The 25,936-nt window shown below is 47.8% G+C and overlaps 1 protein-coding gene and 1 non-coding gene across 4 annotated transcripts in view; one reads left to right on the forward strand and one right to left on the reverse strand.

Moving 5' to 3' along the window:
* The window catches only part of tmem260 (transmembrane protein 260), a 61,235-nt gene extending 43,617 nt beyond the window's left edge, over window positions 1-17,618 (forward strand). For all 3 annotated transcript variants that reach the window (XM_072483230.1, XM_072483231.1, XM_072483232.1), the window contains 3 exons: window positions 14,526-14,579; window positions 16,078-16,168; window positions 16,320-17,618. In XM_072483230.1, the coding sequence (XP_072339331.1) occupies window positions 14,526-14,579; window positions 16,078-16,168; window positions 16,320-16,571 (397 nt within the window). In that variant the 3' untranslated portion in view covers window positions 16,572-17,618. The remainder of the gene's footprint in view (window positions 1-14,525; window positions 14,580-16,077; window positions 16,169-16,319) is intronic.
* Window positions 17,619-24,128: 6,510 nt separating this feature from the next.
* On the reverse strand, window positions 24,129-24,491 carry LOC140395818 (small Cajal body-specific RNA 2). Its single transcript, XR_011936329.1, has one exon.
* Between the last annotated feature and the right edge of the window lie 1,445 nt (window positions 24,492-25,936).

The raw sequence follows: 25,936 nt of genomic DNA on the forward strand, positions 1-25,936 counted from the left end.
CCCGACCCTAAACCTCAGAAGCGGTACGGATTTCCCCAGGAAGCAGAGGGAGAAATCTCCAAAGTAATAGAAAGTTTGTTGGATCAAGGCGTCCTCAGATCAGTAGCCTCCACAAACAACACACCAATTTGGCCCGTCAGGAAACCGGATGGATCATGGCGACTGACCATTGATTACCGGGAACTGAACAAAGTAACCCCAGCAGCAGCCCCCACCGTAGCCACTAGTCCCGAGACCATGCTCAAACAGGGACTCCAGTCAAAATATTTTTCGGTTTTGGACATTAGTAATGGCTTCTGGTCCATTCCATTGGCTAAAGCGTGCCAGTACAAATTCGCCTTTACATTCCAAGGGCAACAATACACGTGGACGTGCCTTCCACAAGGCTTCCACAACTCCCCCTCCATTTTCCACCGACAGCTGGCAAATGGATTAGCAAAATTTTCCCACCCCGATTGTCTGGTCCAGTATGTAGACGACTTGTTACTACAGACAGACACAAAGGGAGAGCACATTTTGCTTCTCGCCGAACTCCGAGCACTCCTAAAAGAAATTGGTTGTAAAGTGAACCCCAAGAAAGCCCAGATTTTGCAAGAAAAAGTGATTTACTTGGGAACAGTGATCACTCATGGTAAACGCGAGATCGAGCACAAGAGAATTGACTCGATCGTCAAATTGCCCCTTCCCCACAATGTCTCAGCCCTCCGGTCATTTTTAGGACTGGTTGGTTACTGCCGAAACCATATTGACGGTTTCGCCACCAAGCAGCACCCCTTTCCGAACTTCTCAGGAAGCAGACACCATGGGAATGGCTTCCATAGCATACAGATGCCGTGGATGCTTTAAAAAGAGTACTCAGCACAGCCCCCGCACTACAGGTCCGAGATCCACATTCCCTGTACGCTATCGAGGTAGCAAGCACCGACCGAACCCTTTCGGCCGTGCTCCTCCAGGAACGCCACGACCAGTTACGCCCCGTAGTATACGCCTCACGCATGTTAGACCCCGTAGAGCAAGGATTTTCTGCCTGTGAAAGGCACCTGCTCGCAGTTTTTTGGGCAGTGCAATACTTCGGCTACATTACAGGACTCAACCCCATCACCATCCTCACAGAGCACACACCGACATAGCTATTGTTAGACAGCCAACTTAAAGATGGCACAGTCAGCCAAATTCGCGCAGCCCGTTGGACCCTTCTTTTACAGGGACAGGACATCACGGTAAAGAGGACCAAAACCTACACCTTCCTTGCCGATAATTTGCAATATGCAGGCACCCCTCACGAATGTGAGATCATCACCACAAAACACAACACAGGCCCATTTATTCCCTAAACACCCCCAAGGAAAACAGGTAGTACACCCGAGAAACCCCAGCCCACAGACACGTGTGCACCCCTAAGGATTTATGTGGATGGCTCATCTACAGTGTTAAACGGAAAGAGAATTACCGGTTGCGGTATATATGTAGAGGACGCGCAGGGACGCGCCCTAGATGAAATTTCCTTGAAGTTGCCAGGACACTTAGGCTCGCAGGTAGCAGAGCTGGCAGCGATTGCATATATTGTAGACCGCCCAGACTCGTTCCCGACCCCAGCAGACATCTACTCAGACAGCTTGTATGTCTGCAATAGTTTGACAGAGTTCCTACCACTCTGGGAAACGAGGATTTGTTTCCGCGGACAGTAAACCCCTACCCTCAGCCCCATTACTCCGCCATATCTTAGAGACAGTGAAGGATAGGAAATACGGCATAATTAAGGTTCTCAGTCAGGGACTTCCGGGTGCGGCGATGACCAGCTAAGTCGCACGTTTCGGCAGCTCCCGGTGGAAAGGACTTTTGGGCTCTTAATAGGATCCCCAACGGTAATTTTAACGGCTAAAAACACTGTGCGGTAAACCAGAAGGGAATCCCCCCTGGACACGGATGGAAAAAGGAGAGGAAAGTGGCCGGATTGCGGTGGATCCTCTAGAGCAGCGGCCAGGAAGGCATGCACAAAGCAAGATGGCGTCGGAATGAGGCAGTTTAATATGGGGCCCTGACCAACAAGAGTTCCTGCGGCGTTGCGTGGAAGAACTTAAAAAGGAGATGAAGAAGGAGCTGTTGGCCCCGATATTACAGGCGATTGAAGGGCTAAAGGAGGAGCAAAAGACCCAGGAGCAGGAGCTTCGGGTCGTGAAGGCAAAGGCTGCTGAGAATGAGGACGACATACAGGGCCTGGTGGTGAAGACAGAGATGCACGAGGCACAACACAAAAGGTGTGTGGAAAGGCTGGAGGTGCTGGAGAATAATGCGAGGAGGAAGAATTTAAGGATTCTTGGTCTTCCCGAAGGTGCAGAAGGGGCGGACGTCGGGGCATATGTGAGCACGATGCTGCACTCGTTAATGGGATCGGAGGCCCCGACGGGCCCGTTGGAGGTGGAGGGAGCCTATCGAGTTATGGCGCGAAGACCGAGGGCTGGAGAAATTCCTCGAGCCATAGTGGTGAGATTTCTCCGATATAAGGACAGAGAGATGGTCCTCAGATGGGCAAAGAAAACTCGGAGCAGTAGGTGGGAGAACGCGGTGATCCGCGTATATCAAGATTGGAGTGCGGAGGTGGCGAGAAGGAGGGCAAGCTTTAATCGGGCCAAGGCGGTGCTGCACAAAAGGAAGGTTAAATTTGGAATGCTGCAGCCGGCAAGACTGTGGGTCACACATCAAGGGAAACACCACTACTTTGAAACGGCAGAAGAGGCGTGGACATTTATTGTCGAGGAGAAACTGGAATAAGCGGGCTAGAAAAAGAACGTTTGGGGCGAATATGTGGGGTGAAGAGGGGGAAAAGGGGGAAGAGATGATTTCCCAAGTTATTAATCCTGCGACCCTGTAACTTTTCTCTCTTCCCCATGTCGTGGGGAAGGGGGGGAGGGAGGATGAGGAGCTGGGGGCGCCGGCCATTGGGGGCGGGGCCAAATGGGAAGCGCGGGCTTTGTTCCTGCGCTACGGTAATCATGGCGGGAACAGGGAAGCAGGAAGTAGGGGGCCTCGCACAGTGGGAGCCGAGGTCACGGGGGGAAGCCGAGGTCGGCCAGAGTTTGCTGACTTCTGGGAGCAACATGGGGGGTGCAATTACGCTAGTGAGGGACCTAGCGGGGGGGGTGGGGGGGGGGGCGGTTAACTGGGTTGCTGCTGCTGGGGAGAAGGGGGGAGCTGGTATGGGGTGGGGTGGTCGGGGCGGGAGGGCGCCATTGGGGGGAGATACGGCTACGTTGGAACCGGGTGAGGAGCTGGATTGAAAAAGGAGATGGCTAGTCGACAAGGGGGGGGGGGGGTAAAGAGCCCCCCAACCCGGCTGATCACGTGGAATGTGAGAGGGCTGAACGGGCCGATAAAGAGGGCACGGGTACTCGCACACCTAAAGAAATTAAAGGCAGATGTGGTTATGCTGCAGGAGACGCATCTGAAACTGATAGACCAGGTCAGACTACGCAAAGGATGGGTGGGGCAGGTGTTTCATTCGGGGCTAGATGCAAAAAACAGGGGGTGGCTATACTAGTGGGGAAGCGGGTAATGTTTGAGGCAAAGACCATAGTGGCGGATAGTGGGGGCAGATACGTGATGGTGAGTGGCAAATTGCAAGGGGAGGCGGTGGTCTTAGTGAATGTATATGCCCCGAACTGGGATGATGCCAACTTTATGAGGCGTATGTTAGGACGTATCCCGGACCTAGAGGTTGGGAAGTGGGTAATGGGTGGAGATTTTAATACGGTGCTGGATCCAGGGCTGGACAGATCGAGGTCCAGGACCGGAAGGAGGCCGGCTGCAGCTAGTGTGCTTAAGGACTTTATGGAGCAGATGGGAGGAGTAGACCCCTGGAGATTTAGTAGACCTAGGAGTAAGGAGTTTTCGTTTTTCTCCTATGTCCACAAAGTTTATTCACGGATTTTTGTTTTGGGAAGGGCACTGATCCCGAAGGTGACGGGGACGGAGTACATGGCTATAGCTATTTCGGATCACGCTCCACATTGGGTGGACCTGGAAATAGGGGAGGAAAAAGAACAGCGTCCACCCTGGAGAATGGACATGGGATTATTGGCAGATGAGGGGGTGTGTTTAAGGGTGAGGGGGTGTATTGAAAGGTACTTGGAACTCAATGATAATGGGGAGGTTCAGGTGGGAGTGGTCTGGGAGGCGCTGAAGGCAGTGGTTAGAGGGGAGCTGATATCTATTAGAGCACATAAAGGAAAGCAGGAGGGTAGGGAAAGGGAGCGGTTGTTGAAAGAACTTCTGAGGGTGGACAGACAATATGCGGAGGCACCGGAGGAGGGACTGTACAGGGAAAGGCAAAGGCTACATGCAGAATTTGACTTGTTGACTACGGATAATGCAGAGGCACAATGGAGGAAGGCACAGGGTGTACAGTACGAATACGGGGAGAAGGCAAGCAGGTTGCTGGCCCACCAACTGAGGAAAAGGGGAGCAGCGAGGGTGATAGGGGGGGTGAGAGATGAGGAGGGAGAGATGGAGCGGGGAGCGGAGAGAGTGAATGGAGTGTTCAAGGCATTTTATGAAAGATTATATGAAGCTCAGCCCCCGGATGGGAAGGAGAGAATGATGTGCTTTCTGGATCAGCTGGAATTTCCTAAGGTGGAGGAGCAGGAGAGGGCGGGACTGGGAGCACAGATTGAGACGGAGGAAGTAGTGAAAGGGATTGGGAGCATGCAGGCGGGGAAGGCCCCGGGACTAGACGGATTCCCAGTTGAATTCTATAGGAAATATATGGACTTGCTGGCCCCGCTACTGATGAGAACCTTTAATGAGGCGAGGGAAAGGGGGCAGCTGCCCCCGACTATGTCAGAGGCAACGATATCGCTCCTCCTAAAGAAGGAAAAAGACCCGCTGCAATGAGGGTCCTATAGGCCTATTTCCCTCCTGAATGTGGACGCTAAGATTCTGGCCAAGGTAATGGCAACGAGGATAGAGGATTGTGTCCCGGGGGTGGTTCATGAGGACCAAACTGGATTTGTGAAGGGGAGACAGCTGAATACAAATATACGGAGGCTGCTAGGGGTAATGATGATGCCCCCACCAGACGGGGAAGCGGAGATAGTGGTGGCGATGGATGCCGAGAAAGCATTTGATAGAGTGGAGTGGGATTATTTGTGGGAGGTGCTGAGGAGATTTGGCTTTGGAGATGGATATATCAGATGGGTATAGGGCCTCTATGGCGAGCGTGGTCACGAATGGACGGGGGTCTGATTATTTTCGGCTCCATAGAGGGACGAGGCAGGGATGTCCTCTGTCCCCGTTATTGTTTGCACTGGCGATTGGGCCCCTGGCCATAGCATTGAGGGGTTCCAGGAAGTGGAGGGGAGTACTCAGGGGAGGAGAAGAACACCGGGTATCTCTGTATGCGAATGATTTGTTGCTATATGTGGCGGACCCGGCGGAGGGGATGCCAGAGATAATGCGGATACTTGGTGAGTTTGGGGATTTTTCAGGGTATAAATTGAACATGGGGAAAAGTGAGTTGTTTGTGGTGCATCCAGGGGAGCAGAGCAGAGAAATAGAGGATTTACCGTTGAGGAAGGTAACAAGGGACTTTCGTTACTTGGGGATCCAGATAGCCAAGAATTGGGGTACATTACATCGGCTTAATTTAACGAGGTTGGTGGAACAGATGGAGGAGGACTTTAAGAGATGGGACATGGTGTCCCTGTCACTGGCAGGTAGGGTGCAGGCGGTTAAAATGGTGGTCCTCCCGAGATTCCTTTTTGTGTTTCAGTGCCTCCCGGTGGTGATCACGAAGGCTTTTTTCAAAAGAATCGAGAAGAGTATTATGAGTTTTGTGTGGGCCGGGAAGACCCCGAGAGTGAGGAGGGGATTTTTGCAGCGTAGTCGGGACGGGACGGGGGCTGGCACTACCGAGCCTAAGTGAGTACTACTGGGCCGCCAGTATTTCAATGGTGTGTAAGTGGATGGGAGAAGAGGAGGGAGCGGCGTGGAAGAGATTGGAGAGGGCGTCCTGCAGCGGGACTAGCCTACAAGCTATGGTGACGGCACCGTTGCCGTTCTCACCGAAGAAATACACCACAAGCCCGGTGGTGGTGGCTACATTGAAAATTTGGGGGCAGTGGAGACGGCATAGGGGAAAGACGGGAGCCTCGGTGCGGTCCCCGATAAGAAATAACCATAGGTTTGTTCCGGGGAGAATGGATGGGGTATTTGGAGCATGGCAAAGAGCAGGGGTAGCACAATTGAGAGATCTGTTCGTGGATGGGACGTTTGCGAGTCTGGGAGCGCTGACGGAAAAATATGGGTTGCCCCAAGGGAATGCATTTCGGTATATGCAACTGAGGGCTTTTGCGAGGCAACAGGTGAGGGAATTCCCGCAGCTCCCGACGCAGGAGGTGCAGGATAGAGTGATCTCAGAGACATGGATGGGGGATGGTAAGGTGTCGGACATATATAGGGAAATGAGGGACGAGGGGGAGATCATGGTAGATGAGCTGAAAGGGAAATGGGAAGAAGAACTAGGGGAGGAGATTGAGGAGGGGCTGTGGGCTGATGCCCTACGTAGGGTAAACTCATCGTCCTCGTGTGCCAGGCTAAGCCTGATACAATTTAAGGTGTTACACAGGGCGCATATGACTGGAGCACGGCTCAGTAAATTTTTGGGGGTAGAGGATAGGTGTGCGAGATGCTCGAGAAGCCCAGCGAATCACACCCACATGTTCTGGTCATGCCCGGCACTACAGAGGTTTTGGGTGGGGGTGGCAAAGGTGCCTTCGAAGGTGGTGGGGGTCCAGGTCGAACCAAGCTGGGGGTTGGCTATATTTGGGGTTGCAGAAGAGCCGGGAGTGCAGGAGGCGAGAGAGACTGATGTTTTGGCCTTTGCGTCCCTAGTAGCCCGGCGCAGGATATTGTTAATGTGGAAGGAAGCCAAACCCCCGGGTGTGGAGACCTGGATAAACGACATGGCAGGGTTTATAAAGTTAGAACGGATTAAGTTTGTACTAAGGGGTTCGGCTCAAGGGTTCACCAGGCGGTGGCAACCGTTCGTCGACCAACTCACAGAAAGATAGAGGGAATGGAAAAGAAGACAACAGCAGCAACCCAGGGGGGAGGGGGGGAGGGGGAGGGGTGTGTGGAGGAATCGGACGGACTCTCAGGGATGTTATTGTATATGTATAGGCACTTGTTTTAGGTAATGTATATTGGACTGTTGGATTGTATCTTTGGAGAGTATTTATTTTTGACAAGGCAGTTGCCATTTAGTTTGGTTTTTGTTTCTGTTCATATATTATTTATTTATTTGTTTAAAACTGGCCACTGTTATTTATATTGCTTTATTGTTGTTTAAAAGAAACACTACGTACTGTTATGTTTGGCCAAAAAATGTTAAATAAAATATATATATATTTTTTTTAACGGTTCTCAGTCATCACCGTTCTTCCCCCCCCTGGAAACGTTAAAGCAGACGCCCTAGTGAAGGCAGGCTCCAGGCATGGTTATTTTTGGAACCTCCCCGAAAGCACCCCAGTACACGCAGTTCAGGTCTCACAGACCAACATTCAGGATTTAGCGAAGGCCCAGAAAGAGGACGAGAAACTCAGGGAAGTTTTAAAGGGAACCTTCCCAGCCCCGCACGACAAGTTTAGAAACGCAATCACCACACACGATGGTGTGATTTTAAAGGATGGCATTTATATAGTTCCCAGCCAGGACAGGAACCAAATCATTTGTCGATTCCATGACAATCATGGACACCAAGGAATTGAACCCACCCTAGCCCACCTCAGACCGCTTTGCTGGTGGCCTGATTTAAAAACCGATGTCACACTACGTAGAGAATTGTTTAATCTGTGCACAGAACAATCCGGACAGAAATGCGAAAAAGGCTCAACTTAGCCATAACCGCCCCGTTAATGGGCCCTGGACAAATCTCCAGATCGATTATATAGGACCCCTACCCCCGTGCAGAAATGGTTACAAGTATGTGTTGGTGGTCATAGACACCTTCACAAAATGGGTGGAAGCATTTCCATCACAAACTAATACGGCCAAGACGATGGCTAAAATATTAACACACCACATCTTTACAAGATGGGGCCTCCCACGCAGTATAGAGTCCGATCACGGCTCCCATTTCACCGGACGTGTAATGAAAAACGTCCTCACGATTTTCGGAATTTCACAAATGTTCCATATCACATACCACCCCCAGTCAAGTGGTATTGTAGAACGAATGAATAGGACATTGAAAGCCACCCTCAGGAAAATGGTACAGCAAAATAATAGCACCTGGGATTCAGTACTCCCATTTGCTTTGATGTTTTTAAGAAACACGGTATCTACATCCACAGGTTTCACCCCCCACACCCTCATGACCGGACGCCCCATGAAAGGCACTGAGTATTTACTAGGACTGGATTTGGCCAGCCCCGCAGTTACAGCCCTCGCACATGAAAATGCGGTCACACAACTAGTACAGAACATAAAGGCAGCCCAACTCGCCGCAGCAGTGAGACTTAGAAACAGAGCAAGGCCTGTTTCGACAAAACAGTACACGCCACTGAGTTTACAGTAGGGCAACAAGTTATGCTTTCCCTTTACAACCCCAGTTCATTCCTCTCCCCAAAATGTTCCTGACCGTACTCCATTTCGGACAAAGTCGGCCCCTCAATATACAAAATAACCTATCCTAATGGTAAGTCTGCGTGGTTTCATATAAACCAGCTCAAGGCTTATGGCTCACAGAATAACCACACACACCACATCCTGCTCGCAGCAGCAGATGATCACGCCCCGCCCACAGATGACGTATTCCTATCCTCCCCCAACCACTCCAGCCTGCCCTCAGACACGACTTCAACTCCGTCCCCAGAGGCACGATTCCGCCTCTCCCGTCCCTCAACCAGCAGCGACAGTGATAACGATCAAGATGACGTCAGCCACAGCACACCACGTTATAACTACACCCCTGCACCAGGCCCCACTCCCAGCGAATCTGAGCATGATTCTACCGACCCATTTGAGAGCACTTACATCAAAGCCCCTGACCCAGACCCACCGCCCAACGATTACGGATTGAAGCATAGTAGCTCCAACCTCGACACACGATTCTGGCACCGAGACAATTCGTTCAGGCTCATCCGGAATGATGAGATGGACCCCCATTCGCCCCAAGCAGCTTTTAGCACGGTTACTACAGACAAGAGTTTGGCAGCCGGGAGAAGATGATGACTTAAGAGTCTGACTCCCACCGAACGAATCCCTTTGCGGCCCTGTTCGCTATTGAGCAGTGAGGTGTCCAGATGATGAAGAAAAAAGGAACCGATGGAGAGATACGGTGTCCTTTCTGATGGAACCTGCACCATGTTTGTTGAATGTTTGTTTGTTAGTGTTATCGTTAAGTGTGTGTAAACTCGGAAAGTTTTTCACGGCCCCACGTCACCACCCCCTTTGACTCCCAATGGCTGTTAGAGGAACTAGTTTGTCACCAGAACCTTGTTAAAGGTACAAGTTTGTCACAGACAATAGTTCAGAGGAACTAGTTTGTCGACAGAACCCGACTCATAGTTGCTCTCCTAATTCGAGAGGCAGCCCCCCACGATGACCACATTCTTACCCGTTCTTGCCGGTTGCTCAGGCAGTGGAGAAACAGCATTGGTCCCCGCCCTGCCTGAGGACCCCCCTCTGGTCAGCTACGCTCGGGTAGAGCACATACGGAATTGATCACAGTCCTAACCGGGGATTCCACCCATTTCTTACCCATTTTGGCTTGTTACGTTCAAAATTCTTTTGTTTGGTTTTGGCAACTCTTAGGTTGCTTCCCTATGCTATTTACATCCTCAAACACTGGGATGGTAAATCACACAGGCTGCGAGACGGCTCGCAGTACGGCAGTATTTTCTTAGATGTCTTGTCCAAATATTCGTTTTGTTTTTTTTAAATGAGGGAGTCACAGATGGTGACTAATTATAATGGGAAATTGGCAGTAAAGGACAGACAGACAGACATACAAGATCTTAAGCAAGATAATAACAGAAATTATGCTTGTGTTCACAGAACTCCAGAAACCCAGGAACCCCAGAGGAAGACAAAGAAGTCCGACAAAGATGAAGACAGCCTTTGTGTTCACATGGATCTTAGCGGAATCCCTTCAGTTGCGCGCGGACGCTACCCCCCTGACCCCTACCACACAAACCGTAAATGACTCTCACCCCTGTAATACACGGAACCCCAAGATAACTAGCCCAGCGACAGCTAGCAATACCCCGACCTGGTTTATCACCTGGTACTCACTCTCATATGTAGTCGAAGCACTCTTAGTGCTGGCGATACTTTGCAGTGTCGTGCAAACGTTTAGAGTCAGGAAATGGCGAAACAGAGCATATCGCTCTCGCACCCTGGTATACAGATTTAGGTCCCCCATTTTCGGATTTCACCAGACCCCCGAACCCATTGGGACGGATTAAAGAGCATCCATTTTGTTCAATGTATTCTATGGAATACAGAGATGTAAACCTCTGTGTCTGACTGCCAGGCCAGAGAAATTTGTGTACTGCTATTTTGTACAGTTTAAGATGTATAGATTATTTTTGGATTGTTTGTATTTTTGGATTGTTTAAATGACGGTAGTTTATTGAGAATAGTTAGAAGTCCCAGTTTTTTTATTTTTCTGTCATGCATTGTAGCCACCTGGGTTGGCCACTTCCCGACTTAAAATGGAGAACCGCAAAGACTAAAGGGAAATTCAGCCAACACAGGCAAAAACCAGCAAGTGCTGAAATCCTGTGTATTAGAACTTGCAAAAGCCCAGACAGCACTGAAACCAGCAGCCATCTGCATATTAATGAGCGATCCCCAGGCACAATTGAAACACTTAAGGTGAATAAGGCCAAGCCAGACTCCTCGGCGCGAGCAGGAGCCAAGACAAAGGAAGGCCAACGGACATTTAGGGACCGCCCAGCGATCAGGGAATAACTCCAGTATTGGAGAAATCGATCCAAGTGATCGGAACGCAGTCCAATCACTTGGAACCAGGTACGGGGTCCGCCTCGAAGGGCGGGAAGCCCCTGGGGACTATAAAGTAAAGCCCCCGAGTTCAAATCGGTCTTCTTGGCAGTGTCACTCAGCAGCAAATCAACCCTTGAGAGTGAACTGCCCAAGCTGCCGCATCAACCAAGTAAGTCTCCAGTCAACGCACGCTACAAGATAGGCGCTCCTAGCTACCAGTCCATACCAGCTTTTGAATCCTGCAGACTCAGGTCGAATAAAAGGCCATTTGTTCCCCTGACCTGGTGGGCCAATTCCGAAGCTAAGTATAGGCCTTTTAGTGATAGAGAATAGTCTAGAAAGTAGAGTTTATGCATGAGTAGTGATTTACTGTGTGTAATAAATGTATTTTGATTTGAATCTTACTAATTGGTGTGTTGCGTTATTGATCAGTACTTGAACCTCGTGGCGGTATCATAAAGATACCTGGCGACTCTAGAGCAAAGGTTAAACAAACAGAGCAAATTATGAATGAAAAGCCAACCAAAAGTTAGCAACAGCATGTATTAATGTCATAGCGCCCCGTAGAATTTTTTGATAATGAATCTATTTAAAATGGTTTAGGTAAAATTGTGTTGCATAGGATAGGACAGTGTAGAGCCTAAGCATGGGTGCCCCGGGATCAGAGGATGAAGAAGCCATGGTAATGTGATCCTTCACGCTTCGCGTTGAGGATCACAAGGAGGGAGTGTAGCCATCTGGGATGGCCACGTCCCGATTACAAAATGGACACTTGCAAAGACTGCAGGGAAAATTTTACAATGCTAAGAAACAAGCAGGTGCAAGCTCTGGTCTGTTGATTAGAACCTTAAACACTCAGACAGGACAGAAACTACCAAATGATTTACATACTAATGAGCCATCTCCGGGGACAAAAGGGAAATATTTAGATACACAATGTTAGGACAGACTCCCCAGCGCCAGAAGAAGCCAAGACAAAGCAGACTAATAGTCACCAGGACACGCCCAGCGATCAAGGAACCACCCCTCTATTGGAGGAAAATAGATACCGATGATTGGAAAAGACCCAATTAGTTGAGGCCAAGTGCAAGGCCCGCCCAAAAGAGCGTGAAGCCCTTTGCAGTATAAGAGGTATCACCCAAGGGAGACTCTCCTTTGGCTTTGGCTCTCAGCGAAGAGACCAGCCTAGCAGCTACAGCAGACCAAGTAAGTCCCAAGTCAACGCACGCTACGAGATAGATGCTCCTAGTTGCTACCCTGTAAACAGCTCAACCCAGCAGCCTCAGAACCGAGCAACGGCTATTGTTCCTCTGACTGAGCGGGCGCCCAAAGCTTTAGTAATAGTGGCAGTTTCGTTTGTAGAGTTTATGCATGAGTCGATTTGACTGTGTAAATAAATGAGCATTGCTTTTGAACTTACTAGCATGTGTATCGAGTCATTGATCAGTATTCGGTTCTGAACCTTGTGGCGGTGTCGAATGATACCTGGCGACTCTTGAGCAAACGTGATTAAAAAGAGCCAAATTAAGAACCAACCAAAAGTTAGCAACATGTCTCACTATAGACTGTCAAAGGCCTGAATTAAACCCAGGAAGTTGCTGCAACAATTAATGGTATGTTCTATAGATTTCCACCCTGTTCTAAAACCAGCAGTAGCACTTGTACTACATTTTTCCATTTTCCTGTGTTTGATAGAATTATTTTGTGGGAGCTCAAGTGAACTGTATTCTCTATAGAAGGGCGCACGGTGATTAGCATCGCTGCCACACAACGTCAGCGACTTGGGTTTGATTTTGACCTTGGGTGACTGTGTGAAGATACATTCTCTATGTGTCTGCGAGGGTTTCCTCCGGGTGCTCCAATTTCCTCCTCCTGTACAAATATATGCAGGTTAGGTGGATTGGCCATACTAAATTGCCCCAAAGGTTAGGTGGGATTACCGGGATAGGGCGGAGGAGTGGGCATAGGTAGAGTGCCCTTTCAGAGGGTCGGTGCAGACTTATTGGGCTGAATGGCGTCTTTCTGCACTATCAGGATTCTATGATTCTAGTTATTGCATCCATTCTTTGCTTTATCATGTTTCCCCAATCTTTAGAAGTGTGCTCTTCATGAATGTTGTTAAACAACCTTTGCACCAAAGGACATCCTTCAATATTCGGCAGTGATATTATTCATACTAGGAGATACTGTCGCCTTCAAAAACTAATAAATATCTTTATACGAAAGCATAATACTGCAGTTTCTGAAAATCTGAAATAAATACAGAATGCCAGAAATACTCCACCGGTTTGTAAGTATTGCTGGAGAGAATAGGGAAGTTAACATTCATTACCGATCAATGACCTTTTGTCAGACATTAATTCTGAAGAAAAGGTCACCCAGATTCTTTCACTTAGTCCAAAACAATAATAGATTTTTGTTTTGAAATGTTTTTCCAGTCGTGCTCATTTGCGACTTCACCGGGGTCAGTGAGCTTATGGTCAGAGCCAACACTGGCTGCTCCATATCTGAACACCATACCTGCATCTTTTATATACCGCTCAGAAGAAAGGCCACTCAGCTGGCCAAGCCTGTCAACTCTTTCAAAAGCAAACCAATTAGTCCCATTCCCTGCAATTCTTTTCTCCTTCAAATATTTATCCAGTTAAACAAGGGAAATTAGGGATGGACAATAAATGCTAGCCTAGCCAGCAACACTCACACTGTCATTTTAAAAAATCACACATATATCCAGAATGTGATCATTTTTCTTGTCTTCCCATCAGATGACAAGTTCACTTTTTCGCTTTCTTTGATAGAAGAACATCTTCATCGCCATCAGATTAGTGCTTAAGCAAGAAGAACATAACCATTATCCACACCAACTATAAATGTTCCTGTCACTCCATCCTGCATGTTAGAATTTGATAACTTTCACATTGAAGTCTCCCATTTAAGTGATACGTCTGAGCTGACTCTGGAGATCCTCACAAGTATTTTTTTTTGATACCTTTTTAAGGTACCCAATTTTTTTTTCCCCCAATTAAGGGGCAATTTAGCATGGCCAGTCCACCTACCCCGCATATCTTTGGGTTGTGGGGGTGAGACCCACACAGACATGGGGAGAATGTGGGCGTGGTAACAGTGGTTAGCACTGTTACTTCACCGCGTCAAGGCCCCAGGTTCGATTCCCGGCTTGGGTCACTGTTTGTACAGAGTCTGCACGTTCACCCCGTGTCTACGTGGGTTTTCTCCGGTCTCCTCCCACAAGTCCCGAAAGACGTGCTGTTAGATAATTTGGACATTCTGAATGCTCCCTCCGTATACCCAAACAGGTGCCGGATTGTGGCGACTAGGGGCTTTCCAAGGTAACTTCATTTCAGTGTTAATGTAAGCCTACTTGTGACAATAAAGATTATTATTATTATGTGCAAACTCCACACAGACAGTGAAAGATCCTAACAAAAATGATGTTTCTCCATCAGGCACTGCTGATATTGAGGTGAGAGGCTGGAGTTTGAACAGATGTTTCTTTCTTACAGGTTTGATCCAGCTTCTTGGGAAGCGATAGCAAATGAAGAAATGTGGCAAGCAAGGTAACCCAGCAACTCCCAGACACCAGAACTATTGTCAGCATGGTCTTCAGTTCCAAAAATAATGTCAATAGATTATTCTTATCATGTTGTCCTCACTTTCTCGCCCTCATCTCCTTCCCTCTTTCATCCCTTTGTCTCTCCATGTACTTCTTGCATCTCTCCCACCTTCCTGTGTTTTCTGCTTGCACACTCTGGCTTTCCCTCTGTGACCTCCTCCGTACCTCAGTCCCCCCCCCCCCACGCCCGCTTCACCCCACTGCATCCATCCCTTCCATGTCCCTCGTTGCTCTGTGCCTTCCTTTTCGTTTGCACCCTGCTTGTTCCCCTCTGTTTCCCTTTTATTAGGAAAACAAATGATACAGCCTAATTGGAGTATGAGTAAGAAAATCTTGCAGCAATTATGAGCTTTGGTGAGGCCACCCAAGGAGATTTTGCATACCATTTGATATCCTTATCTAAGGATATATTTGCCTCGGAGGGCATGTGACAAAATTTTACCAGATTGATTCTTGGGAACAGGTATTTTTTTAAGTAAGAGGTGGAGAGGAATGGGCCGTTATTTTCACTAGGAGAGGTAATCTACCTAATCTCGAACCTGGGACCTTGATGCTATGAAGTAACAGTGCTAACCACTGCTACCGCGCCCACATTCTTCCCATGTCTGTGTGGGTCTCACCCCCACAACCCGAAGATATGCGGGGTGGGTGGACTGGCCATGCTAAATTGCCCCACCTAATCTTTAGGCACTTACGGGCCAATCCACCTAACCTGCATATCTTTGGACTGGAAGGAAACCGGAACACCCAGAGGAAACCTACAGACATAGGGAGAATGTGCAAACTCCACAGTCACCGGAGGTTAAATCAAATGTCTCTGATGCTGTGAGGCAGCAGTGCTAACCACTGTACCACCTTGGAATCCCTGGAATATATGGCACAATTTTATGAGTTTTTAGGATTTAGTAATAATAATCTTTATTGTCTCAAGTAGGGCTTACATTAACACTGCAATGAAGTTACTGTGAAAAGCCCCGAGTCGCCACATTCCGGTGCCTGTTCGGGTACACGGGGAATTCACAATGTCCAAATTACCTAACAGCACGTCTTTCGGGACTTGTGAGAGGAAACTGGAGCACCCGGAGGAAACCCACGCAGAATGTGCAGACTCCGCACAGACAGTGACCCAAGTCGGGAATCGAACCTGGGACCCTGACGCTGTGAAGCAACAGTGCTAACCACTGTGCTACCGTGGTTTTGAAAGAAACCGATGAATAGATTTAGAAGAATTCCTGCTTGGACAAGAGGACAAAATCTTAAAATCAGAGTGAGGTTATTGAGCAGCACTTAGAATTTTGAAACTCCCACAAAAAGCTCTAAATGGCAGCTCAGTTAATTGCTAATTTCTATAATTTATCACGTTCTGTTGAAAATCAAAATGGTGATGAAACGGCAGGCTTCTTTTAGTTGGGGTTTGTCTGATTTACTTTGGGGTTTTGCAGGATGAAGACTCCTTTCTTCTTATTTGAGTTAGCGGAAAATCCAGGCCAAGCGGAGCCAGTAAAAGTGCAGCTCTATACATTCGCCTACCAAGTGAGTTCCATTTTACCCATTAAACACTTCCAACAGCCCATGTGATTAGCCTGTCATGTGTTGCCTAAAGAAATCAATCCTTCCAACTGATGCATACAAATCCATTTGCCGTGTTTAGACTAATCCTATTCTTCATGCTTTGCTTTTTCAGTTATATCAGGAGCTGGTCACTGCAGAGAAGCATCCAGTTAATTGGCACAAAAACTATGCCATAGTGTGCGAGAAGATGCTGTGGCTCGCTGCACACACTGCGGCTGGTGTGAGCCCAGAGTCTCTCCTGTCAGAAGCCATTAAACATTTCTCACTCTACGTGGCCAAAGCACCAGACGACCCTCAGAAAAGTGCCATTATCCAGTTCATCAGACATCTGAAAGAGGAGCGAGAGCGAGCAAGAGCCCAGTAGACAAGCAAAGCATTCAGATATTGGACTAATGGAACAGTGGTCATAAGTGACTAAGATCTAACCAAAGAATCAACTAGTTCGACAGGGGTTAATCAGTCCAGCCTGGTTAAAGGTTCTAGTGCTGCAGCATCTGGACTTGTGGCGTATGGAGTGGATGACTGATCTGATTTAGTTGCAATTTAATGGTTTTAGATCCTTGGAAGCAAGGAAGAATCTTGCGTCTATCATGCAGTACTGATCAGTCTTATAAAGTCTGAAGGCAGTGTAATGTTATTTTTGTTGATTATTTCTGTAAATGTAGAAAACATTTCAGAGCCCACATGGGTCACTTGGATAGAGTTTAATTCTGGAGAATGAAAGTCTGACATGTTTTTCTGATGGGAGGTAAATGATTGTTTAGGGTCAGTGATTAGAACTATGTCAGGAATGTGGGAAGTTAATGAGATTAATAGCTTCAGATATGAGCTTGAGATAAAATAAGTCCCAAGATTAGGAATCTAGACATGAGGTGCCAAGTCATATCAGAAATATTGTTTACCAGAGATCAGTGGAGCTATACAAATGGCAACTTATAAATGCAATTAATTTGAATGAAGTGGACAGCAGGATTCAGTGGCAAATATCAAAGAGATTGAACAGTATAACTGTTGGAATCTTCATTGAAGAGGCAGGGTAGCTTTCCATCCAACAGCTGGACAGGCCTGTTCCATCTGTGATCTGAGCCATGGAGGCCCGTTCCATCCAACATTTAAAGCCACAGCAGATTGCACTCTTTAAGTCAGTTTTGTGCCTTCGCTGAACCAGGAAGAGATGTTTTCCTCAGACATGGTCGGTCACCAGAATGGTATTGTGTGGTAACTATTAATTGGATTTGACAAAATTGAATGTTGCTTGGGAAAAGGTGCGTCTCAAGTCAGTTCAGGGAACATGGGTATATTTTGGGAACGAGATAAAACATGAAACTTTAGTTATTCATGTACTTAAGTGTTAAAATGTATTTTGTCATTTTTTTAAACGTAAAGAATATTTATTAATTTGTTTACATAACGACTGGACTGGTTCCTCACTGGGTTGTACATTATTCCAACAAAAATACACCACAAAGAACCAGTGTTTCGGCTTCCGGTGGCGACCTTGGAGTGGTCACACATTTGGTGGCTCCTGGTCGTGGTGGTTATTTTGGACCTTTTCCCTGGCTAACAAGTGGATGTAAGGTGGAATAAAGGTGCAGGAGAGTGAGAGGAAAAGATTTACCCTCTGATGTACGGAGTGCGTCTACAACGGTTCCTGGACAAGGAGCAGATTATGAGGTGGGCCAGGCAGCCGAGGCACTGCACCTGCGGGGGGGGGGGCAGTAAAATTTGAATATACCAGGACCTGGGTGCAGAGTTGGCAAAAGGAGAGTTTCAACAAGGTCAAGGCAGTCCTCCACAAGAAGGGGGTGAATTTCAGACTGTTGTACCCAGCAGGTCTGTGGGTGACCTGCGAAGGCCAGGAATTGTACTTTGGATCGGCGGAGGAGGCGACAGAATTTGTCAGACAATGGACTGGCAGGAAAAGGTGGACTTTGAACTTTTTGTTGAGATGTTATTATGTTGCTGTTAACTTGTGTTCGAGGCCATTTCTTTTTCTGCTTTGGGTTTGTTTTTTGTTCTTTGTTCGGGGACGGGGAGTTGGTCTCTTTGGGTTTGTGGAGGGGATGTTTCTGGTTTGTTTGCACTAATGTTCGAGGGGGGGGTAAGATGTTAGGCGCCATGGCGGGGGCCGCCATGCTAGCTAGTTCATGGAAGCGCAATGGGGGGAGTGAGGGAAAGGTCAGTGGGAGGATGGGGCAGAAGTTGTTGCTGGGGCTCGTTGCTGCTGACAGGGATAGGGCTTGTAAAATGCAAGGGGAGGATTGATGTCAGTGGGCACCCGAGGGCGGGCCTGGGGAGGTGCAGGACACGGGCTTGAGGCTGGCCGAAGAGGGGCTATGGTTGATCGGTGGCCGAGGTGGGGGGGTGGGGCAGGGTGCACCCCGACCAGACTGGTCACATGGAACGTGCGAGAATTGAAAGGGCCGGTCAAGAGGACCCATGTGTTTGCACACTTAAAGCGATTAAAGGCAGATGTGGTCATGTTGCAAGACGCATCTGAAGGTGGGGACCAGATGGATGGGACAAGTGTTTCATTCAGGGTTGGTTCAAAAATGAGCGGGGTGGCAATTTTGGTCAATAAGCGGGTGGCATTCGAGGTGGGAAGTATAGTGGCGGACTCCGGGAGGAGGTATGTTATGGTAAGTGGGAAACTGGAGGGGATGCCAGTGGTGTTGGTCATGCCTCAAACTGGGACGACATGGAATTTATGAGGCGGGTGCTGGGGCAGATCAGCTGATTATGGGGGGGCGGGGGTACTTTAATACGGTTCTGGATCTGAGACTGGACTAGTCGAGCTCAAGGAGGGCGTTGGCTATAGCTAAGGAGCTCTGGGGGTTCATGGAGCACAAGGGGGTGGGCGGGAGGACCCATGTAGATTTGGGAGGACAAAAGAATTTTTGTTTTACTCCCATGTACACAAGGTGTACTCCTGAATAGATTTTATCGTGGTAGATGAGCCCCTTAAGTCAGGTTTGCAGGTTAGCAACATGGTGGGGTTTCTCACTCAAAAAAAATAAAGCTGTCAACAGGGGAGGGAGGGGGGGGAATGGGAGGTGGTTGGGGAAGTTGCCACATTTGTGTTGTCGATGGTAGCCATGATGTGGAGGTGGGACTGGAGTAAGCACAGTGAGAAGTCCTTCCGGTTTTTTGAACACTTGCAAGGTTCTTAACAAGTAGATAATGATCTGGTTTGTACCAATACCTGAATTCAAGGTAGATGCTTATGCAGGCATTCTGGTCATAATTTTCCAAGCCCAGGGTGGCATGCGGCAGTGGTTAGCACTGCTGCCTACAGCGCTGAGGACCCAGGTTCGAATCCTGGCCCTGGGTCACTGTCCCCATGTCGGTGTGGCTTTCACCCCCACAACCCAAAGATGTACAGGTTAGATGGATTGGCTATGCTAAATTGGCCCTTAATTGGAAAACTAATTATTGGGTACTATAAATTTTGGCGACAATCCAAAGCTATGCAGGTTAGATGGAGTTGTGGCGATAAGAGCAGGGTGGGCTTCCGTGGGATGCTTGGAGGGCTGGTGCAGACTAAATGGCCCAAATTACCTCCTCCTGCAGTGTACGAATTCTATGAATACTTTATCAAAAACTGCCAGAGATGCAGACATTTGTTGTCCTATTCATAAGTCCTCAACTGATGCTGCATGTAGTAACAGTTGAATAACACTGAGGTGTGAACAGAAGTGGCAAATGACCCGTCATGAATGTGACTGAATGCTTTACACCTGACTGGATGTAGTGCCCTTTCCACGAACAGCACCCACTGCAGTCATCAGCAAATGCCCGAGGCTTGACATGGTGTTTTGGGGGGGGGGGGGGGGGGGGGGTGAGAGAGAGAGAAGTAATTGACGAAGCAGCTTGGGCATGACACTATCCTGTGAAATCCTGCAGCCGAGATGATTTCCCCAATCTTCCAGCTTTCCATTTTTGTTCGTGTTTGGATCAAGATTGTACTAGGTAACAAATGCTGACCTTGCCAGTGATGCCTGCATGTCATGAAAAAATAAATTCAAACATTCTCGACACTTCAAACACCATAACCAATGTAATCCGCTGCCTTTACTATAACCGAACAGAATTAAATATATTGACAATTGCTGTATTGCAACAATCCCACGTTAACTGGATTTGACAAAATTGAATGTTGCTTGGGAAAAGGTATTTCTCAAGTGAGTTCGGGGAACATGGGTATATTTTGGGAACGAGATAAAACATAAAACTGTTTAGTTATTCATATACTCAAGTGTCATACTGTATATTGTCATTTTTTTTAACTGAAAGAATATTTATTAATTTGTTTACATAACGACTGGACTGGTTCCTCAATTGTACATTACAGGCAGAAAAACATTTTTCCTCAAATCACATTTGCTTATTTTGCAAATCACTAAATCTGTGCTCATTCTCAAGTCATTTTACAAAGAAGTTTCTCCCTCCTACACTATCTAGCCTTATGATTTTGAGTACCTCAAATCTCCTCCCAACCTCTCCTCATAACTGAAGTTTCTCATCCCTGGAACTATTCTTATGCACACACTCAATGTGTTCACATCCTTCCCAGTGTGCCGCACAGTAACTACACAACACTCCAACTGAGGTCTAACTCGTGTTTTGTATACAAGTTCAACATAACCTGTTTGTGTCCTGCCGCCTTCAACAATTTATACATATACACCCAAGTCCCTCTGCTTCTGCACCCCCTGAAGAATTGTACTTATTTCAAATTCTCTCGGTTCTTCCTACCAAAGCTCATCAGATCACTTATTAAACTTTATCTGCCCACTCTGCAAATATGTCCTTTGTTAGTGCTACTGTTAATCTTACTCTGGATTGCCCATTTTCCTTTTCCATCATCCTAAACCTTGCAATAGGGGTCACTCTCCTAAGTGTTCCCCCGCCGACACCATCTTAAGAATTAGGTGCTTTAGGGCAGCAGTGGCCCAATGGTTAGCACTGCTGCCTCATGGTGCCGAGGTCCCAGGTTCAATTCCAGCTCTGGTTCACCGGCCGTGTGTAGTTTGCATATTAGTCTGCGTGGGTTTAGCCCCCACAGCCCGAAGATGTGCAGGGTAGGTGGATTGACCACGCTAAATTGCTCCTTAATTGGAAAAAATGAATTGGGTACTCTAGAACTAGGTCCTTGTTGAACTAGACACGTACTACTGTAAAATAAAATCCTGCATACAATCTGGGAACATTTGCCCCTCTCTACCCTTCACACTTTCATTGCCCAGACTACATTGGATAATTAAAATCCCCCATGACAACTACTCTATGTTTGCATCTAATGTCCCTGAAAATTTGTTCTACATCGTTCCCATTAGTTGGCAGTCTAGATGCCGCACATGACAAGTCACTCTTTTTGTTCCTTGGTTCCAACCAAACTGATTCTGTCCTTGAGTGCTCTGGAACACCCTTCCTCCAGCACTGCAATGTTCGCCTTAACCAATACCGGCAGCTGTCATCCTTTCCTATCTTTTCTGAACAGCTATATCGTGCAATATTTAATATCCAGTCCTATCCTTCATCGAGCCAGGGCATTTATACAATTCCCATGTCATTACTTTCTCCCTTACTTCAAACTTACTATTCTGTATACTAGGGCTACATGTCTCCCAGTATTTTGTGCACCCTGGTATTGCACTCTAATATACTCTTTCTTGGTTCTCTCAGTCCTACCAAATTAGTTTAAAGCCCATTCAACACTAACAAAACTCAGTCCCAGCTCTGTTGAAGTGCAACCCTTGAGCTTGTCCAGGTGCCATCTTCCCTAGAGCCAATCCCAGCGTCACATGAATCTAAAGCCTTCCCTCCTGCACCATCTTGCCAGCCACATTCATCTATCTGCCTTATCCTGTCATTTCTGCACTTACTTGCAGGTGGCACGGGATTACTGCATTTGAGGTCCCTTCTTGCTAATTTTCCACATAACTAAATTTTGATTGCAGGACCACATGGCGTTCGTACCCAAGTCATGGGTAGCAATGTGGACCATGATCTCTGGCTGTTCACACTCCCCATTTGAATGTCCTGCAACCGCTGTGACACCCTTGACCCTGGCACCATGCCATAATGGAGTCGCAGCTAGACACCTATCTGTTCCCCCAACTACGAATGCCCCTTGCCCGTATCACTATTGCTCTTCCTTTCTTCTTCATTCCCTCCTGTACTGTCAAACTACTTGTGTGACAAACGTGAGTCACTGCACTCCTGGAGGAGGCAGCGCCTTCACCAAAACGTAGTCCAGGGGACTCCTGCACTACCTGCATAGTTCTCTTGGACTGCCTAGCCATTCCCTGCCTCGGCTGTGGGGCGACCATCTCTCTGAACATACGATCTAGAGGCTGCTTTAGCACAGTGAACTAAACAGCTAGCTTGTAATGCAGAACAATGCCAGCAGCACAGGTGCAATTGCCGTACCAGCCACCCCGAACAGGTACCGGAATGTGGCAACTAGGGGCTTTTCACAGTAACTTCATTGAAGCCTACTTGGGACAATAAGCGATTATTATGTAACTCAGCCTCAGGTGCACCAGTGACCTCAGCTGCCGCTCGAGCTGTGAAATCCAGAGCTCAAGTTTCTGTCACTGGCAGCACTCCTGCACACGGTCATCTAGGACACAAGTAGTGTCCATGACTGCCCACATATTACAGAGCATGCATTGCACTCAACCTAGCTGTCCTGTCGTATCTTAACTTATTTCATTTTAGGGCAGCATGGCGGCGCAGTGGTTATCACTATTGCCTCACAACATAAGAGGACCCAGGATCAGTTCCAGCCCCAGGTCATTGTCCGTGTGGAGCTTGCACATACACCCCATGTCTGCGTGGATCTCACCCCCACAGCCCAAAGGTGTGCAGGGTAGGTAGATTGGCCACACTAAATTGGATAAAAGTAGAATTGGGTACATTAAATTGAAAAAAACTTGGTCAATTTTATTTCATGGAAGATTATATTTATTGTATTGGCCCCGACGTTCCTTTATTTCCAGTGTTCCTCACTTAAATCCAAGTATCATTACTTCTTTAAAAATGATACTTTGCTACAAATGTCAAATAAACAATCAGTGACCAGTTTGGCTCCCAGAGAAATGGGATAGTACGGAATAGATATCCTGAGTCTCAGTCCAAATCAACTGCACTTTCACCAGTCTCTTAATTGTTGCACAAATAGCTAGCAGCAAAAAAGATATTTAGCAATCACACCAACTTGTCCGAAATGAACAGCTTTTAATATGCTACAAGAGGTGGCACAGTGGTTAGCACTGCTGCATCAGTGCTGGGGACCCGGGTTTGATTCCGACCATGATGACTGTGTGGAACTTGCACCTTCTCACTGTGTCTACATGGATTTCGTCCAGGTCCTCCTGTTTCCTCAGTCTAAAGTTGCAGGTTAGGTGGATTGACCATTTAAAATGAACCATAGTGCCCAAAGGTTAGGTGGGGTTTCAGGGATAGGCAGGGGAGTGGGCCTAGGTAGGGTGCTCTATCAGTGCTTGGTGCGGACATGACAGGCCGAATGGCCTCCTTTGGCACTGGAGGGATTGTATGATTAGATAGTAACATGGCACAGAAATATTGCATTATGCAAATGGACGGTGGGAACAAAAACAGAAAAATGCTGGAAAATTCAGGTCTTTGCAGACGCGATGGGCCAAATCGCCGCCTCCTGCACTGCAGGAATTCTATGGTCTGGCAGCATCTGTGGAGATAGAAAACACAAGAGTTAACGTTTCGAGTACGAATGACTCGAGAGCTGTGGAAATGGCGCTCTTGCCACTTGCAGTGAACTGACCATCCCCTGGAGGCGGGATTCAGATTACCGTGCGAAACAGCAGGGCAGAAATAACCACACAAACCCCCCCCCCCCCCCCGCCGCCGCCGCCAATCCCATCCCCGGGCCTTGGATGCGGATCAGAATCGCCTCGATACTCAGTGGCGGGGCTTTAAGCCGCCGCCTCGTCTATCTGATCAGTTCATCATTTCCGCTCCGTCCGCCCGGGGACTTTCCCGCCGCCTTCGCACATCGCCAGCAGCTCGCGAGCGGGTTTCTCATCACCTCGAGCCGGGGCCCGGGCCTCCCGGCCGATCAAATACGATCATTGTGTAAGAGGGAGCGGCCTGGCGCACACCCGCTTCACTCGCAGCCTCCTCTCCCACACAGCCTCAGTCACACAAACTCTCTCTCTCACACAAAGGCACTCTTCCTTTCTTTCGCTATCACACACGTGCACACTCAATCACGCTCTCTGTCTCTCTCCCTTCCTCTCCTGCCGCCGCTCCCAATGACCGCGCCGGTCCCTCGAGCCCCCTTTTATAGGCTCCTACGAACAACGAGCCGCCAGGAGCGGAAAGAGATGCCCCGTTGATCTGCTCGACCAGACCTCCCACTACGTGCTCCTGCAGTTTCTCGGAGGACCCAGCCCTCAACACCTTGATTGCAAAAAAACTCAATATGCGGACGCGGGAAATAGAAGTAAAAGTTTTTTCGACAAAATTGCTAGAAATACTCGGCAGGAATTTAAGGGGAAGTTGGATACGCGGGAAGGGAATAGATGGTGGCAAAGGTAGATTTGGATGATTGAATCTGGGAGGAGGCCGGAGTGGAGCATCACCAGCACAGCTGGTTGGCCTTTATCTGTATCTCCTTTGTAATCTAAATGAATCAGTGAACTGATTAATATTAAGCTTGAGTTATTGTGGAAAGTCCAGTACCTACAACTCACACAAGGGAACATATAAATTATAGCGCATGAAGGTGTCAGTAATCTTACTTCAACTGACTGAAAATGCAGGAATAGGGATCACCAGGCCATTGTGTGTGGTGAGTTTGGCAGTGGATGGTTGAACCATTGCCACATTTTGGGTACATGCATTTCAGTGTGCAAAATGGAAGGATGTTTGCACCTGCACGAGTATCCAATTTTGTATATAGATTATACTGACCCTGTAGGCATAAAATCTGGATGGTGGCAAAGGCTTGTTGTGCCTTTACACTGTACCAATAACACTTTTGATGTTCACCATGCTGATTGTTCCCTCACTTTGTGTATCAATAATCTGATCATCCTCATAATCTGTGCATCTTGGCTAGACATTTCACGGATCTTGTCTTGGTACACTTGGTTGGTTGGATGCTGCACCTGTGACTTCTCATTATGTTGATCCTCTTGTTTTGGCCTTTGCATTCTGCATTGGCAATTCCAATGTCCTCTGTTGACCTTGCACACGGTGTTAAAAGCTGGGCAATTTCTTGGTACATATATGAGACCACACTGCCTGTATTGCTTACTAGATTTGCTTGTACACCATTCCAATGGTGGATGAATTACGCAGAGCCTGTAGTATCTATCTACCTTGGCTGGGATTTCTCGCCACGGGGGATGCGATGACTTTTGGTGGGACTGGAAGATCCTAGTGGTATTGCTTTGTACTTGCATCTGCTTTGAAGTAGCGCTTCCACAGTGTAATCTTTAGGTTGGTGCAAGAGGTCTTTCCAGAATACTTGCATTGTGGTAGATGTTATCATGAGCTTGATTATTCTGTAAGTGAGCTCTGCCACCATAAGGTTGCAATTGCACCTCTTGTCCCTGCAACTACTTGTGAATTGGTCAATGGCCTCGGTCGTTTGTTGACTAAAGGGCATGAAGTCCAGATGGTGCACTCAGAAGTTGAGCTTCACTTGTAAATGATCTTCGAGTGTTGACTATATTTTAT

The sequence above is a fragment of the Scyliorhinus torazame genome, chromosome 18 (genome assembly GCF_047496885.1).
Source record: "Scyliorhinus torazame isolate Kashiwa2021f chromosome 18, sScyTor2.1, whole genome shotgun sequence".
In the NCBI taxonomy this organism is placed as follows: domain Eukaryota; kingdom Metazoa; phylum Chordata; class Chondrichthyes; order Carcharhiniformes; family Scyliorhinidae; genus Scyliorhinus; species Scyliorhinus torazame.